General features: G+C 43.4%; 3 protein-coding genes across 3 annotated transcripts in view; 2 read left to right on the forward strand and 1 right to left on the reverse strand.

The window, feature by feature from the left end:
* The window catches only part of LOC308091030 (threonine synthase-like 2), a 19,539-nt gene extending 3,206 nt beyond the window's left edge, over positions 1–16,333 (forward strand). Inside the window, exons 4-6 of the mRNA XM_080436328.1 lie at positions 71–196; positions 693–847; positions 15,845–16,333. Of these exons, the coding sequence (XP_080292454.1) occupies positions 71–196; positions 693–847; positions 15,845–16,070 (507 nt within the window). The 3' untranslated portion in view covers positions 16,071–16,333. The remainder of the gene's footprint in view (positions 1–70; positions 197–692; positions 848–15,844) is intronic.
* LOC308090067 (putative ATP-dependent DNA helicase Q1) lies at positions 1,115–3,896 on the forward strand (the record flags this gene model as incomplete). The annotated part of the gene is made up of 3 exons (XM_080435098.1): positions 1,115–1,800; positions 2,104–2,183; positions 2,692–3,896. Exons 1-3 carry the CDS (start codon positions 1,316–1,318, stop codon positions 3,894–3,896), a joined length of 1,770 nt encoding a protein of 589 aa, XP_080291224.1. The 5' UTR covers positions 1,115–1,315.
* On the reverse strand, positions 4,269–8,714 carry LOC308091029 (uncharacterized protein). The gene is made up of 5 exons (XM_080436327.1): positions 8,704–8,714; positions 8,033–8,157; positions 6,764–7,895; positions 6,144–6,645; positions 4,269–5,822 (listed from the first exon to the last, which is right to left on the reverse strand). The coding sequence occupies exons 2-3, from the start codon at positions 8,103–8,105 to the stop codon at positions 6,940–6,942; spliced, it is 1,029 nt and encodes a 342-aa protein (XP_080292453.1). The 5' UTR covers positions 8,106–8,157; positions 8,704–8,714; the 3' UTR covers positions 4,269–5,822; positions 6,144–6,645; positions 6,764–6,939.
* Positions 16,334–17,866: the final 1,533 nt, after the last annotated feature.

Genomic DNA, 17,866 nt, shown 5'->3' on the forward strand with positions numbered 1-17,866 from the left:
TCTCCATATGTTTCCATAGGATCCATACATCATGTATATGTTTTCTATATGTCTCCATATGTTTCCATAGGATCCATATAACATGGAGCGTGTGTTCTGGCTGCTATCAGGGAGAGATGGAGCCTTAGTGAAGGACTTGATGGAAGACTTTCAACGTTCTCACAGAAACACCCTGCCTGAAGCTCTGCATAAACAGGTTCATTACACGACAGAAACACCCTGCCATAGCAACCAGATACAGGAAGTCTGACCTCTTTATCACATGACCGAGGTTGGGAGGTTGGGAGGTTGGGACTAGAAGTTAGGGCCGCAAAGCAAAGCGGGGAGGGAGGAGAGGAGAGGAGAGGAGAGGCCAGAGGGGCCAGACTGGGGCTTGACGTGTGTGCAGAGTGACTAGGCCAGAGCAGAGTGACTGGACCAACCTCGGATCTGGCCTAGATGTGAGGGCCGGAAACGGCCCTGACATCTAGTTCATTTAATTCATGAAAAGTTGTGATTTCTATTTTTTTTATTATTAATTTTAGCTTTTTTACATCTTTTGAAATATATATATATATTTTTTTAAATGGAAGACACAAAAAAAGGGGTAATTTACCCATAAAAATGTGTCCACAACCCAAACATGGGTCCCGACCCACTGTTTGGGAAACAGTGGTCTAATGGGTCTGTGGTTGTGCTCTCTCTCTCATCAGTTATCCCAGGCCATGTGGACACAAACGGTGACAGATGAAGGCATTGTGAGCACCATGAAGAGATGCTGGGAGGAGAACGGCTACTTGTTGTGTCCCCACACAGCGGTGGCAGTGTGGCATCACTACCACTGTCCCCACGACCCTGCAATTCACAGGTGAAAGGTCATCACATTGTTTTTAATGCAGCAACAGGCACAAAGTATGGAGTACCCAAACCCTGTCTGACGGTCATTGTGTATGACTCACCAGACCATTTGTTCCTAATCTGGTGGTGGGCCCATTCTTGCTAAATGGGCCCCTCCTGCAAATAAACCAATCACAGTCAACTGGAATGTCATAATAACATCTGATTGAAATATTGATCACGTGACTCCAGAGATAATGTGTCCCAATTTGAGTTTTGGACAAAGTCTGTAGGTAACCTGACTCTGCCAGATGGGGGCGGTATTGAGTAACTAGTTTCTCAAGACAGCATACATCTGAGATCGCTCAAGGGGTTGCGCTAACGTCGAACCGCTCCCGTTGCGAACCAATCAGCGTGAGCTAAGGGCGGGATATGTGCGAAAACGGATGTGACGCCATATAAAGGCGGCTGTTGTGTTGTAGTTTTTTCACTCGTCAACATGGCCGCTACCATAAGCAACACCGATATGACGATTGATGCTGCAATAACAACAGTTATTTCTCAACTGGACAATATTTCTTCGTTGAAAGAAGAGCAAACAATAGCATTGAAGGCTTTTCTGCGTGGAAAAGATGTATTTGCTCTCCTCCCGACTGGCTTCGGCAAGAGTTTAATTTACCAACTAGCTCCACTGGTAGTGAAAGTACTGGGGACGAAGCCGAAGCCTATATTGATAGTGGTTTCTCCTTTGAGTGCACTCGTAGCAGATCAAATCAAAGAGGCTACGAATCTGGGACTCTATGCTGGGCAACTCGTAGATAATGCAGCACACGCCGCCATCCTCGACGGCCGATGTCAGCTTGTCTTTGGTGGCCCGGAGTTGTGGTTACTGGAGGATAAATGGCGTGATATGCTTTCCTCAAAAGTGTATCGTGAAAACCTACTGGGCATTGTCGTCGATGAAGTTCACGTCGCATACAAATGGTAAGCTAAACGCCGTTAAATGGCTGTATAGTGTAATTGTTACACTACACATTACACTGTAATGTTAAACTGTAAAACAGAGCAGCGTGTTTATAAATACGGTTACAGTAGTTCCAAGACGAAGTGTTGTAACATTTGTTTTATTTAGGTCAAACATTCTATTATAAACAATAAGCTAACACACACAAACAGACCAAATGTTAAACACAGATCTTACTGTAACTGTATTGCTGTAATGCAACTATGCACGTTACTGTTGCTGCTACCTAGACTCAATGTAGGATTTCTTTTTCTTTCAACCAGGGGACTGGGAGCAAACGGGAAGCCTGCCTTCAGAGAAGCCTTTTCCAGGCTGAATGAACTAAGATCCCTAGTCAAAGAAGGTGAGTTTTGAAACACAGTAATGCTACATGATTAAATACATGATTAATTAATATCAATCCAGAAAAGGGGCATTGATTGTGTTTGGAAGGGGGGCTGCATTGTGCTGCTACCTGAGGGGGGGGGGGGGTGATGTTGGGGGGGCTGTTTCTTTTGTGTGTGCATTGGGCTGGCAACCTGGTTGGGTTAATCCCCCTATTTTTAATGTTAGGGGGAGGGGTGTGTTGTGCTGGCAACTTGGGGAGGCGAACTCCACTCTTTAGCCAGGTTAGGGGGAGGGGTGTATACACTACAGAAGCAGGTCATAGAAGTTGGTGCTGTCCAAGTGTAGTTATTTGTCATGTAAAGAAAATGCAGTATGATATCTGGAAATGTCAGTCTTTACCTGAAGCTACCCGATAACATAAATAACCTAATTATTTTGCCTTTATAACGCTCTAGAAAGTGTAGCCTACATGAATTCTTCATTAATGCTTGTTTGCTGATACATGTGCACTTATTGTCTTTCAGGTTTACCTGTGTTAGCGTTGACAGCATCTGCTGATAACAAGAACAGAGGCCGTGTGACCAGGATGCTGAATATGGAGGAGGCAACTCTCGTGACTGTTAGCCCAAACCGGAGAAACATCAGGCTGGGACTGAGTCGGGTTCCTGCCGATAACTTGAACTGTATGGACTGGGTAGTAAAGGAGGTCAAAGATAAGGGTCTATCAATGTCTCCCATCATAATCTATTGCAGAACACTGAAGTCAGTTGGCAGAGTGTTCACCTATCTTAAAGCAGAATTGGGAGAAGATGCTTGGGTTAACAGAGACCGGGATCAGAAGTCTGAGAACCACCTTTTAGGAATCTTCCACAGAAACACACTGTCAAAGTACAAAGACAGAGTTTTGGCATCCTTTAGTGGAGAGGGAGAGGGGAGCTGCAGAGTGGTTGTTGCAACAATAGCTCTTGGAATGGGCTTGAATTTCCCTAATGTTTCTCATGTTGTAATGTATGGTTTGCCAGAGGATGTTGAAGACATTGTTCAACAAGCTGGAAGGGCTGGCAGAAATGGGTTACAGTCACATGCAATTTTGCTTGCTATAAAAAAAACTGAAAGGGCTGCTCCAGAAGTGAAAGAACTGATACACACTGGCACTAAGAGCTGCTTTAGAAAAGCACTGTACAGTCATTTTGAAAACCAGCCCACAAGTGTAGAGCCAGGGCATGTCTGCTGCAGCTATTGCCACTCTGTATGTTCATGTGCAGGTGAAAATTGTGACGAGCCTATCCCCAAACATGAGGTAATAGAACAAGATGTTGGCATGCAAGGGAAATGTAGAGTGGTAACACAAGAGGACAAATCTCTTATCCGGGAAATGTTAGAGGAGTATATGAGTTGTTTAGAAAAAGACACAGCACATGTCTACACTAGCAAGTCAGCATGTACTGGTTTCAGTGCTGAGCTCATAGATGCAGTAGTAGAACGCTGCACACACATATTTGACTTGTCTTACATTCTTAGAAACCTTCCAGTATTCAGAAAAAAACATGCAAGAGAAATTCTGCTAATCATCAATGAAGTCTTTGGTGACATTGAGGATGTAGAGCCTTCTTCTCAAGAGGATAGCTTCACTGAGCCAGACATCGATTATACAGGGTATTTTGATGAAGATGATGAGGACTTTGAGATGGGAACACAGCACAGCAGCTCGGAGTCGTCTGACGAATAAGCAGTTGACCATTAAAGGCCCTTATAAGACTCAGATTGGTTGTCAACTAAAGCTGTGGAATATTTAGTTGACTGAATGCTCATGATTAAAATTGTTTTGTATGTAATTTGAACATATTAAAAGTTTGTCGCTGCAAAAAAACTGTTGTTTATTTTCCAGGTATGCAAATATATCACTTTTAGATTGATAATAACCTTTTTATCACAAGACTGGTACTGTATGTCCCTGCTTTCCCCCCATGTTCAAATTGATTGTTTCAAATCATTAGGCTAGAGGCATTGATCAGTTTGCCATTTTACACATGGGATTCAACTTTGATACTGTAGAAACATGTTATGACGTACTTTTAGAAAGTAAACATGAACAAGTGAGGCAAATGAAAATGTTTATTTATAAAAAACTAAATTCCATAGTTGCGCATATTCAGGTAGGGGAAAATCCCAACAATATATATATATAACAGATTATAAAAACACCATGCGTAGCCTATATTCAATAGGATCCCAACTACTCATATCCTTTTCAAGTACCCTTCGTTAAAAAGTGCAAATTCGATATACATATTTTCTTACATCCTGCAATGTGTGTGAAAGTAATGAGAAAAATAAAGATGCCATGTAATGACAGGCTGTGGCTGCTGGGTTGAAGGACAGCTAGAACTCTAGGCCAAGAGCATTCGGTGGCATCTGTACTGATGTGCCGTGGCAGACCTGTCACTCTTGGTTCAATAAAACCCTAAAGTCTAGTTTATAGAAGACATACACAGAAATTACCGTTCACATGCGCAAGGCATCTTTATTGACAAACAAGGGAGATTCCCTCTATACTATGTGAATAAAAGAACAGCAAATTAATATTAAAACAATACGACCTGATATATCACGATTCGCTCCACATCTAAGTCTGCATGCAAACAAGCGTTCGGTTGAGCGCCTGGAGAATTCTCAAGTTCTTATCTATTACATTCAGTATATCAACGCTGTGGCTATCAAGGCCTGTCTTCTGACTGCACTCTATAAAGTAAAGGTTGACGGCCCAAGGTTCCACAATGGACCATCAACCCCTCCTTGGGTACGAATTTAGTACCCACAACAACACAAGATTAAAATCTAAACAGTACTTTATAGCAATTATCATCTAGCATAACATATTGCATGTTTTAAAAAAATCAGGTCCCATTTTTCCTATTTGAGTTATGTGAGCCGAGGAAAACCCTTTTCTTTGAAGGGGAAACTCTGAACTAGGCTGGGGCAGTCCCAAACCTACCATCTGGACATGAGCTCTTAATGGGGACAATCACACAACATTTGTCATTTGATTCCAATAAGTGTATTACTAAACTTAGGGTCCCTCAGTGGGGCACTCCCACTGAGTTTTCCTTTAGAAGCAAGTATTCTAACATGTGTATTATTATTTTCTCTTGTAAAATGTATGCATTTTTGTTTCTTCTTCTCCAATTCCTCTGGTTGAGGTGGTCACTTTTCCGAGCCCGGAGGAGGAGGTTCCGACAGAGCCCAAGACTAGGCCCCCCCCCTCCCCCAACCCATCCAGTGCCATTAACAAATGTACTTGGCACTGAATGAGCTAAGAGACGGAGGTCCCACTCCTGAGCCCCCGGGTCCGTACCCTCCTGGGGCCTGAGACCGGAGCCCCCCGTATTATGCACAGGGGCCCCAAGCGCCAGTCAGATCCGTACCCTCCTTGAGGTCAAAAGTCGGGGCGTAGATATCGTGCAGGGGTGTTCTTCGTCAAGTTCAGCATGGGGGCCCAGGTGGCAATAATGTTTCTGTGGTGTTGATGGGATTCCTCTGTATCTGCTCTCTTATCACTTGTCATGTGCGAAGGGCAACACAGCCTATATTTAATGTGCCTAAAGCTGCCAGGGAGGTCGCTACGATCAGATTACGTCCCCCAACAGTACTGCAGCTGCAGAGGGAGAGAAAAGGGGGGGGGGGAGACACAAGGGTGCAGGTGTGAGGGAAAAAGAGAAAAACCAATAAAATGGTCATGTTTGTCAATGGAAGACAAAGGCTTTATTCAAGCTGAATATGTTATTAGATGAGGGTAAGTCTATCCACTGAGGTAGTACGGGATTAGTGAATAAAGTGTAAACACGTTTTACTGTTATGATTACATGGATGTTGACATCAAAACTGAACCTTTGATGCAAATATTGTTCAGACGGCATAGTGAAAACAAGGCAACACACGGGGCAGTATGAATAGTGTTGAAATATGAATTGCATACCCCATAGCTGAGTGGTTACTGAGCCCGCCTGGGAAGCCAGAGCCCTTGGTTGACCCAGCCGTAGAGCCGTTACTGCTGTGAAGCTGCAGAGTTGTGCTGGATTGGAGCAGACACTCTTGGGGGAACCATTATGGACGTCGCTACTGCGTATGATTCCAGGCCAGGCAATGTGTCGATGTGTGTTTCCTTGAGCAAGACTCTTAACCCCTAATTGCTCCTAGTTGTTCTAGGATGTGTAAAAAGCAGAGGATGAATTTCACCTTTGTGCATATATATACATATAATAATGTGACAAAAATAACACCCCAATGGAGTGGGGACTATACCAGTATTCAATTTTATCTATGCGTGCAAGAGGTGAAACGTTATTTTCGGGATGTTGAAGGAGACTTAGCTCTTGTGTGTTCTTGCCTTGGTAGGACAGGAGAATCATTTTTGCACAGGGCTCAGCGCAGGCCAGCTCTGGACCAGGGGGTGACGACATCGAGGTGCAGCGTGGGTCCTGTGAAGTGTCGGTTTTGAAAAGGTGGAGCAAAACATTTAGAAAATAGTTAACAAGGCTGTTTGATTCAGAATATGTACAGTATATATAAAAAGAGAACACTTTCATTTTTTTTTACCCCAACTTGTTCATGTTGGAAAACTGTTCCATGATCTCTCTGGTAGAAAGTTAGTTTTGAAAAGGTGGAGCGGGAGGGAGAGAAAATGAATTCTCCGTTCGCGGTGGTGTCTGCGTCACACACTTTATGTAATCTTAAGTAAGTCTCTGAGTCTGTGAACCTTATGCTGTCATTGTTCAAATAGGGACACCCTTCCACTCCTTCAACTTCGACCTCATCCAACCCCACACCTCGCTGTGCTTCACTTTTGAAAGCAGGTTTCTGTTGAACTTGGGGAAGGCTGTGAACTGTCTGCCTGGTTGGTTTTTGAACAGCTCGGCCTCTCTGAGAACCTCAACAAGTGCTATAATGTCGTCAGTCTGGTCACGGGCATGATGGATGCCGCTGGACTTTGAAACCTCCAGCTCAGTGTCTGTGATGTCCATCATGTCCTTCAGAACCCCAATGGTCTTGCTGATCCTGTCTGCTGCTTTCTCTGTCATGTTTGGGCCTGTGCGCTTCAGGAACGATTTCAAGAAATTGTTAAGGTGTTCCAGATGCAAATCAAGAGAAATATTCTTGCCCATCCCTCCGCTCCCATTCCAGAACCTGTTCCAAGTCAGACTGTGTGCTAGGCGAGGGGAGAGAGTGGCGTTGACCTGCACGGTCAGCAGGAGTGTACTGTAGGAGTATTGGGTATGGCCATAGGCCTTGTAGAATAGCAATGCTACAGAGTACATCCTCAGTAACCTCTCTCCATCTCCCTCCTTCACTGCATCCTGCATGTTGGACAGCATGAAGCCAAAGCTGAGTCTTGCTTCTGTGTGCTGTCGTTTGTGGTCCACGGAACTAGGCATGACTGGATCTGGCACACCCACTGTAGGTACAGTTAAGCCGTGAATTTTATGCTCGTGGTTCTCCCTGGCCTTGCTGTACTTGTAGGTTTTGGGACAACTTGGCATGCGGCATTGGAGCTCCTTCCCCGGTGGAGGACGATCACTGGCACATTGTCTGATACCTTTCACAGTGTCTGAGATGTCATTAAACATGACAAACCGGTCCACAATTTGGGACACGGCTTTATGCAACCAGGTCCTTTTCACATCTGGTGACCCAGACCTGATGTCCTTGGGGATGAAGTCCTCTGGCACATCTGTTGAGACATATTTAAAAAAAGAATAGATATCCTAGGCAAACATTTTCACATTCATAATTGAAATGTTTTGAAAGAATATATAATAATGTGGACAACTACTATGTGACCATAATTAGTGACAATCAATTGTGTACCTGTGACATTGTTCAGTCCAAAGTGCTCCATTGTGGCAGCCAGGAAAAGAGCAGCAGTGTCCTTTTGCACCATCTCTTTATATGCGTTGAACGCAGCATGTGGACCTTTTTTTGCATTGCTGCAACTGCAAAAATATGAGAAGTAAAAAAAGAGGAAGGAGGCAAAGAATAATAACTGCTGATGATGATGATGACATGTAGGGGACCACCAGACAAAATCGTGGTGGCAGGAGTTACTTAACAGGACACACATATATTAGTAAAGTATTACATAATAATACAAGAATTAGTTAATTACTTGTATACCGCTTTGCAAGAATTCAAAGCCGCTACACAGTACAAAATAAGGAGACAATGTTAGTCAAACAGTCGACAAAACATGAGACGGACAGACAGACATCAGTGGATGGGAGAGGAGTTAGACTTGGGGGTATAGAAAAGGCAAGTTTAGGTGGATCTGGGGGACTGGGAGGGTAAGATGGGTTAAAAGTTGTCAGTGAGGTAGGTGAGGGGCTTTATAGTCGATTGAAAGGTTGAAATCACATGAACACAAACACACATAAACATATACAGACAATACAAACACAAACCCGGGTCATCGCTCATCAAGTCAGAAATCATCAGTCGTCAGTTGTTAGTAGTCAGCCCCCCCCACCTCCCCCCAGCAGTACCAAGCCTGAATTCATGTTGGCTGGACTGGATTTCCCCTGGCGGTAGAACAGAGCACAGTAAGTCGTAATGATGAAGTACCAAGCCGGAATTCATGGTGGCTGGAGTTCATCAGTGACAAGAACATCGCTGCAAAAGATTTGGAAAATAGTTAACAAGGCTCTTAGAATCAGAATATGTATACGGTATATAAAAACAGAACAGAAGACTTTGAACATTTCTTTTTTACCTCAACCTGTTCATATTTGAAAACAGTGTCCCATGATCTCTGGCTGAATCCTCCTTGTAAAAGACCAGATGATAGATCTAAAATCCAAATCATTTTGTAGTACAGTAAGCAAACAATTTCATTTAGGAGGAAATATTATTTTCATGATAATTAGCATGATAGCATAGATAAGTCAAGTTAGTCCAAACTTTGTTTTCAGGGGAAGTGGTACAGTAATTGGCTGCTAGTCCATACTGTTGTGAATGAACAGTTTGAGGTCAAACATTGAGTGAGTTCACCCACCTCAAACAGGTTCCGGATTGCATGCCAATCCTCAAACTTGAAGACAAGGCCTTCCAGTCTGTCTTCCCTGCTCTCTCCTTCTGCAAAGGACAACTGGATGTTCCGACTGTTCCCCTCTGTCAGTCTGTCTCCACCTACAAACACACTTTCCAGTCCATGTGGGTCCTTTGGCACATACCTACATGACACATCAAATAGACTTACTAGCTTTATCAAAACCCTTCCCTTCAGATGCATATGCAAGTAAAAATATATATTTTCCTTAGTTCAAAACTAAATAAGGCCTGTGGGGCACATGCAGCATGTAATAAAGCCCCTGCACTCAACAATATTGGTGTCTATGACATGCAAAGTTGGGCAATTGTGCGATGTCAATCCGGTAATTCCATGATGTGATTGCGATGACTAGTGTTAGAAGAAAATCACTAATTTGGCAAGTTCAAGTGTCACTTTTTGATAAGCAATGGCCGCTGAAATGCACAAACACTGACTCTTTTTTTTGCATGCCGTGGAATTGACAAACTGCACGAATACAAACATTGTGTTTCATACATTCCAAGACAAGCCATACTTACTCATTCTGGAGGTGCTGTAAAACGTCAACCAAGTCCCCAGTTTTGTTCTCATCTTTGAACAGAAGTCCAAGAGGATGCTATGAAGGAAGAATATATGGATTATAATAGCATAATGTTTTTAGTTTATAACCTATGCCAGTAAACAAGTTATTACTTGCTCAACTTAAAAAGTTAACTCAATGGTACAACTGACAGTTGTAGTGTACGTCATTTAATACTTACGTGAGTGGAGGCCTCTGACATTGTGTCTGAATATTGGTGAGGGATGTGACTAGCCACTACAGAAGATAATGGCTTGAAAGCCTTCAGGTACTTGGTCAGAATGCGGCTCCCTAGGACAACAAACTCTCGTCGCATATGGGCTTGGATCTCAGGACCAGGAAGGGAGTTCCCAATGTCATAGTCCATAATTGGCTGAGTTGGCTTGTCCCTGCTGAGATGGGTTATGGACACTCTGTCTTCTACAGCCATGTGGTGAACCCAGTGGATAGATTTGTTCGCTTGGCTAGTAGACTGCTGGTGTGGGCGGATGAAGAAATCCAGATTGTCAAATATGATGGAATATGTGGATGGTGGTGTTGGTTGTGATGGTCCTAGCGGCAAGACACTGCCGGATAGATTTGTGCCATCGCCAGTCCCTTGATCAGTCTGTGAAGTGCCGCTGGGGAGTACAGCACCTCCCTGTGCATCGATGGTGTTCTCCATGGTGCTTTGGGTGGTTTCATCTGTATAACACACACACACACACACACACACAGACAAAAAATGTTAACACATAAAAGGACTCATAAAATTAAAGGTTAAAACACTAATGCAGCGACAAAATAAACAACGATCAACAAAAAGAATGGCCCTTCTAACCTGACACGACAGACAGATCAAAGCTGAGTATAGCTTCATCAAGCTTCTGGATCGCAGTGTCACTCAGTGGGCTGGTTTCAGGAGTTCCATCTGCAGCCATAGCACCTCCACCTTCAGCAGTGTCTGTGAGGCTGACTTGCTCAACTCTGTCAGCAGTGTCTGGGTTCCCGAAGATTTCACTGGCTACTTTCAGTATGTGAAATTCTTCGCCGCAGGTGTTTGCCAATTCGGTAAGCTTTTTCACAGCGTTGGTGTGTGTTGTGGTTATACCCAGTTTGCTAAGCCTTTTAAAAACTGCCTTCTTTGCCCCTCCATACTGTAGAACACTGTCCACATAATAAGCAAAGGCTGATAATCGTGGTTCCCTTCCTCTCAGAGCGATTGCAGCAGCAGCACAGGTGACATGGGGAGACTGTTTGGTGAGTTGATTAAATATCGAAAATATGAATGGTGACATAGACTGGAGATCTGACAGCAACTTGGCGAATGAAAATTCCTTCAAATCATCTGCCGATGACCGCCACAACATAAAACCCTGGGATGGACTACACAGTTTTTTGCTCTCATCCTCTATTAATTGTAGGACATTGTTCTTAAGTTCTCCAAACAGTTCTTGGTGTCTGACAATCAGATTGGCTGCTGTTGTCCAATTTTCCTTGGTGAGGTGTTCGACAATGCCTGCGGTGTTGTTGTCACACACTATTGTTCTACCCCTGATAGTAACCTGAAAGAAAAACAAAGGGGTTTATTATTAAATAATCATAAGTGTGACTATGCATTTTTAAATATAATGGATCATGATTATTGGCCTAATACGTGCTCACTTAAAAGGAATTATAATCCTTTTTTGTTACTCTTAATGCACTGAGACAGAAAACTGCTACAAACCATGACAACAAAGCTGAACAGAGGCAAACATAAATATTTGCTACTATGCACAGATATATAGATATATATATATACAGTACAGTATATAAAAATCCAGTATCAGTATATAAACTGTGCAAATAAGACAATATTGCAGCATGCAAAGATGCTGGAATAAATATGCAATTTATTTGTGTTCAATTAGTTTAAATTATACACAAAAGAGGTAGGTGGTAAGTTAAGGTAAGTCCCACTGTGTATTAGAATGTCGATTGGTTAGGGAGAATGGCTGTTTGGTGTTACAGGTTTATTTCACATGTATTGTTTCTGACACCATGTGACTCATTTAAGTCTGTTTATCCAACACCCTTCCCTAACATCTGCCTGTTTAACAACCACCCTCCCCCCTCTGTAGGTAAGGTTGGAGGGAGGATGGGCTGTGAGATGTTAAGGGAGATTAGACCCTGCCAGATAACAAAGATAAATGATGTCACATTATAGTAGTACCAGCCAAATATTATCTCCATGGAGAGGGAATATTAGCTAATGACAGCCTGCCTAGTCACATTTCCTTTGAAAAGTCATTAACCAGTGTAGTATATTTTAAAAGTTGTGAGTTACCAGGCCTGCTTGGAAGAGATTTGTGAAGTAAGTGAGAACAGACAGTGAAGCAGGATTTGGGGGACAGCCCCCCAGCCTGCTGTAAAATGAGACCCTTTCTAATCTCTTGCCCTGAGCCAAGTGTGCTTATCAGATCAACAGAAGAAAGGCCCTTTGTCCCTATTGTGAAGATAGAACAGACTTCCAGCCTTCTAGAGCAGTGGTTCTCAACCTGTGGGTCGGGACCCCCAGGGCTGTCCCCACATGATTTTGGGGGGGTCCCCAAACGACAGTGCAAGTGACAATTTATAACTTTCAAGACTTTTTAATACCTATTTTTGTTTTACCATTACTGCATCAAAAGTATTCAACAAACTATACTATAAAAACTGGTCAAACATTGGCCAAATTGTCAAATTATATAATTAAAACATTGAAAATAGCCGATCTACAAGATCACAAGTTATGAGCTTGTAGATCAGCTATTTTCACAATATTTATCTGGGGGGTCCCCAGTTCAAATATGATTATTTTGGGGGGTCACGGCCTGAAAAGGTTGAGAAGCACTGTTCTATAGAGTCATACATTTTAAGATGGTTCTATTTTTAAATGAACGGATACAGAATGAGATGAGAATATGAATACATGAAAACCCAGTGTATTAGTGTACACTGGATACTCAGCAGATGTATACAATTTTAACTGGCAATGCAGCTGGATTAGCGCGAGTTGGCAGCATTAGGTTAGACACAATTAGAAATAGTTTCACAATATGAACTGACCTCCAATAGGCTTCGCCGTACGGGCATCCCAGTTGTTGGTTTAGACAGCCGACGAGATGGGGTCGTTGTCGGGGAGTCAGCTGGAGCAGTCGTTGTAGGGGTGCGAGATGGGGTGACCCGAGATGGAGTGCGCGCTGGGGTGCGAGCTTTTTTACTCTTCCGTGGTGTTTTAGAAGGCGTAGGTTCCCTGTACCGTTTATCTGTCCTCGCGGATCCAGATGCCTCAGGTGACGTCGGTGTTTCTACTGTAGCGGTAGCCGTTTCTGGAGGTCTTCTGTCCTTGTCCTCTTTTTCCCAGCGCCTTAAAATGGAAAAATCGTCTTCCATTCTTTGAAGCAAGCGAATACATGACCTACACATCCGACACGATACGGAGGGGTCTTTAAACAGTGTTAAACCTAACGCTATCAGGCGTTCGTTAATACTTGTTTCGTCAGGCTTAGTAGGCCTATCAAATATCTTCCTTGTATTCGTTAAAATACCTTTTATGCGCAGATTCGTGTTACAAAAACGGCAAAAATCTCCGAGCTCCATGATAACTTTTTTTTTGCAACTTCTTGAGAGTTCTTGTTGTGGTGGGTGAAATACTGGACTACGATGTTGACTTCCTGGTGTCGCGCCTACCATACGTCACGTAGACACGTCAATATGATTGGTTGTGTTTGCACGCCCACACGGTGATAGACAGACGGTCCCATCCAATCATCTACCAAGTATCTTGAAAAAAAGGAACAGCCCCTTCATCGAATTGGCTCCCGAGAGCCCAGATCCAAATAAGCTGAGAAACAATTGTGACGAAAGCTTTTTGGATCTGGAAGCGTCAGGTTAGTCTGTAGGAGCTTTAGCAAAAAGTGTGTTTTGAAGAAAACACAAATTGGTGGAAATTCTTGTCAGGTGTAAATGTCCGTGTCCTAAATGGGGAGTTGCATCATGATCCAAGGAATCCAGGGTGAAAAAAAATAATGGATTCTTTAGCCTATTCACCTTATTCCTGGCTTTCTCCACTGCGTCACCATTGCCTCTTACATTGAGTTTTTCTCTGTATGCTGCTTCATTCAATATCTTTCCTAGTAGGCTACTGCAGGTGTAATGCAGGTAATCAGTGTGTTGCCAGATTTTGCAAAAGAAAAAGCGGCCAGGTCTATGAAAACAAGCCCAAAAGAAGCAACTAGCCTAACTTTACATTGACTATTAGACAATAGCAGATCAACAAGCTCACAGTGTGTCACATCACGACACGTTGTGAGCTTGTAGAATATTTTTGGACACATTTTAACAACACACATCTTGTATGGGGGTCCCTGGCACCACATATTTTCAGATGGGGGTCTGCAACTCTGCGGACAAATACTTATTAATCTGGGGGTCCTTGACATGAAAAAATCACACCCTGTGTGAAGTGGGCGGTGTCTTGCTAGCTAATCACAATACTGAATGTAGTCAACCAATCATGTACAAAAGATAAATACATTTATTGAAACACTCTTTATGATGGACGAAACCATAACTTGAAAAAAAACAATTTATGTTTTTTTTCAAGTTATGGTTTCTTATATAGGTTTATGCACATGTGTCTTGTGACACTGGCCAATCACAGTCCTGAATAGATTGTGATTGGCCAATCACGGTGCAGGATAATTGTACACATTTCCAAACCTCACTTATAGGGGCGGTTTCACAGCGCAGGATATTTGTACATTTTTCCAAACCTCACTTATAGGGGCGGTTTCACCGCCCAAAAATGGGGGAGCCACTGGTTTAAAAGACATTAGAAAGCAAGCCCAATTAAGCAACTACACTTTTTAAAAAAAGCCCCAAATTGCTTAATGTAAGCAGACATGGCAACACTGGTAAACGGGAAACTCATTGATATGGGGCTCCCCACCTCCCCTACTCCCCTACCTGGCCACGCCCGCGGTGGGCATGGAATAAGGTGAATAATTCAAGAGTTATAGCCCAAGAGGTTCTTCCATGGCCTACTGAGAGTGTGTGTGCAAAGTTTGACGCTGATTTGTTCAGCGGTGCTTCAGATTTGCTGTTCACAGACACACAGACAGCAGGACCATTCCGGCCTGGAGGAGATAAATATTGATGCCAGGTTGAAAGTGGCCACTTTAACCTTTTCCCCAAATCAGTTATTTTATTCAAATCGATTATACCTTATTATCCATTACATTACAATCAGTTTGATTAACTGCTGCACCCCTAGTCTGTAATCCTCCTATAATTCCACAAACCTCTGAGCCCAAACCTCTGAGGCCAAACATTGTTCTGCCCGGTTCTTCTCCTCAGTGCCTGGAGCTATTGATCTCAAATTGCACACAGCCATTGACCATTACCGTGTGCATGGGACTGCGAAGCCCGTTTTTCGATATCACTAAATCTCAGCTGTTTATTCGCATTTTTATGTCAAAGAATGTCGCCATGCTTACGGTGGCTGCTCAAACTGTGCGTGCGTCGCATCTACAGCCCCACTGCGTTACACTGTTGCACACACAGAACACTCGCCCCGTGTATGCGCGAACACGCACGTGCGCATGCACGTGCGGGGAGGCACGTGTCAGAATTATTTGTGTTCGTGCGACGGCCGTGTGTGTGTGTGTTCGTGACGGGGGACAGCTCTGGCCGCATGAGGATGTACATGTGTGTGTGCGCCTCAAGCGCACAAACACCGTGCTTAAACTTAGAAGGACTTTCATTTACGCACGTGTACACAGAAAACATTCTTACGGATCTGTGTATGTGTGTGTGTGTCTGTGTCTCTGTGTTTGCGACGGGACCCGGGGGGTCCGCAACGGGACTCACGGGGGGAGGGGGAGGGCAACAGGACGCGCGGGGGTGGACGCGCGCCAGGACGCGCAGTAACCCCACGTTTGCTACTTTCGCCTGCACACTTCACCGGGTATGGTCTAGTTAGTTATAATTAGTTAAGCATGTTTTCTTCCAGGTGCTACGTAGCTACAGCCTCTCCCGCCAAGTTCCAGGCGGCAGTGGAGAGGGCGGGGTTGACCTTTGACCCACCGGAGTCGGTGAAGGCGTTGGACCAGATGGCCACCCGCTGCCAGAACCTGGAGAGGAGTCTGGACTGGAAGACTGACTGGGAGAACCGCCTGAGAGAATGCATCCAGTCTATATACACATCTAGACAACCCAGACTTACCACAAACACTTGATTCATGTTATTGACAATACGTTGTTTAAATTCAGAATGGTCGATTATATCACTGTTTCTCAACATCGGGTCTGTGGACCACCAGTGGTCCAAATGGACCCTTCATCCATTTTTCAACCTTATCTTCATATAATTGATCCTCTCTAATACTCATTATAAAATGGCACAATTTCTGTACACTCACTCTGCGTCTCATTAGTGGGCTGTAGACAGTTCAGAAACCTGCCTACCAATGACATCATCGTTGATGGGGATTCTAAGCTAATAGAAGCCATTTTCCTTACATTATTATTATTTATTTTTTTTAAAATCTTGTTTGAAATGACCAAACCTGTCTACCGATGATATCACTGGTAGGCAGGACTGTCCACAGTCTTACTCTGAGATAGCCTGGTTCCAGACCATAGACCCCGCCCACTCTCTGAGTGAGCTCCTCTTGGTCTGGTGTTGAAATGTGAGCCTATGGCTTTTCACGATCGAAGAAAAATCTGTCAAATCAGAGTCGGAGGTGGGGGTGGTCTAACGACAAGCCAATCAGCGAATATCTGCTAAAACAAGCTGTGCGATGACGTCAGATGTGGGCGGATCCGTGGATCTCTTGTTATTGGTTTAGGGAAATTTGAATCCCCTCCCCCTGGTAATCGCGGACATTGCAGCCAATTTCAGACTGAAGCTCCACGCAGCTTCAGGCTGATAATCAGGCTAACTCTGAGACACAGACTGATTGGACAGAAATCTTATCAGTGGACCAGTTATATGAAGATAGGTTGAAAATGGGTGAAGTGGTCCTTTAATTCAGAATGGTTGATTTTTACTCAATGATCCCAGTTTTGTCTGTAATGCAATTTCTAAATGTGATGAAGGCTTTCATGGCCTTCCTACTGTGTGTGTGTGTGTGTGTGTGTGTGTGTGTGTGTGTGTGTGTGTGTGTGTGTGTGTGTGTGTGTGTGTGTGTGTGTGTGTGTGTGTGTGTGTGTGTGTGTGTGTGTGTGTGTGTGTGTGTGCCACTTTATTTTTTGACACATGTTGACTTATGTGCTGTACAATGAAGACAAGTCAAATCAGATGAATGTACAAGTGAATAAATATCTCATATTTCATCAGTATGATGAACCCAACTGATATTGGTGACTCCATGACCTGTTATCTTGCTCAGCTTCCCTCAGGTAGAATGTGGCCATGCTTTTAGTAAGCTGTACCTTTGGACTGATCAGCACTGAATGTCTTGTGTACACCGCTAGTAGGCCAAGGAATTACCTATCTCATCTTTTATTGTTTTACTAAGACATCAAGTTGGCCTACTAGCAGTTGTGCACAAGAGATATGTGGTTGATTGGGCTCACATCCACTGATGCTGTGGGCCTCATTAAACTGAATAATATGACAGTATCACATCCACTGATGCTGTGGGGCGCGCCTCTAGAGCAGTAAACTGAATAATATGACAGTATCACAGGCTGTATAAATTATTTTCGCAGTGATTATTCTATCATATACTATCAATACTTTTTCAATTAATCGAAAAGCTATTTTTTTCTTGGAGATTTTGTATTCTTTTTTATTCACCAATCGACACGTAAAGTTTAATTTCGTATTTTTTAATCAACTATATTCATTAGTCTGATTAACCACTTAAGCCCTATATTATACCTTGCACAGTGATTTCACGCCAAAATAGCCGATCTACAAGCTCACAATGCATCGCGATGCATTGTGAGCTTGTGAGTTTTTACCGATTTTCGATCATTTCTTATAATCAATTAAACCAATTAGTTCAATTAACTGTTGCACCCCCAC

The sequence above is a fragment of the Gymnoscopelus braueri genome (assembly GCF_963280865.1).
Source record: "Gymnoscopelus braueri genome assembly, chromosome: 8".
Taxonomy (NCBI): domain Eukaryota; kingdom Metazoa; phylum Chordata; class Actinopteri; order Myctophiformes; family Myctophidae; genus Gymnoscopelus; species Gymnoscopelus braueri.

What these genes read in the sequence shown, in the direction of transcription:
- LOC308091029 (XM_080436327.1), bottom strand. Translation starts at nt 8,105, where the DNA reads ATGGTGCAAAAGGACACTGCTGCTCTTTTCCTGGCTGCCACAATGGAG. An exon ending in TGGACTGAACAATGTCACAG is followed by an intron (nt 7,896 to 8,032) that starts GTACACAATTGA and finishes ATGTCTCAACAG; the next exon opens with ATGTGCCAGAGGACTTCATC.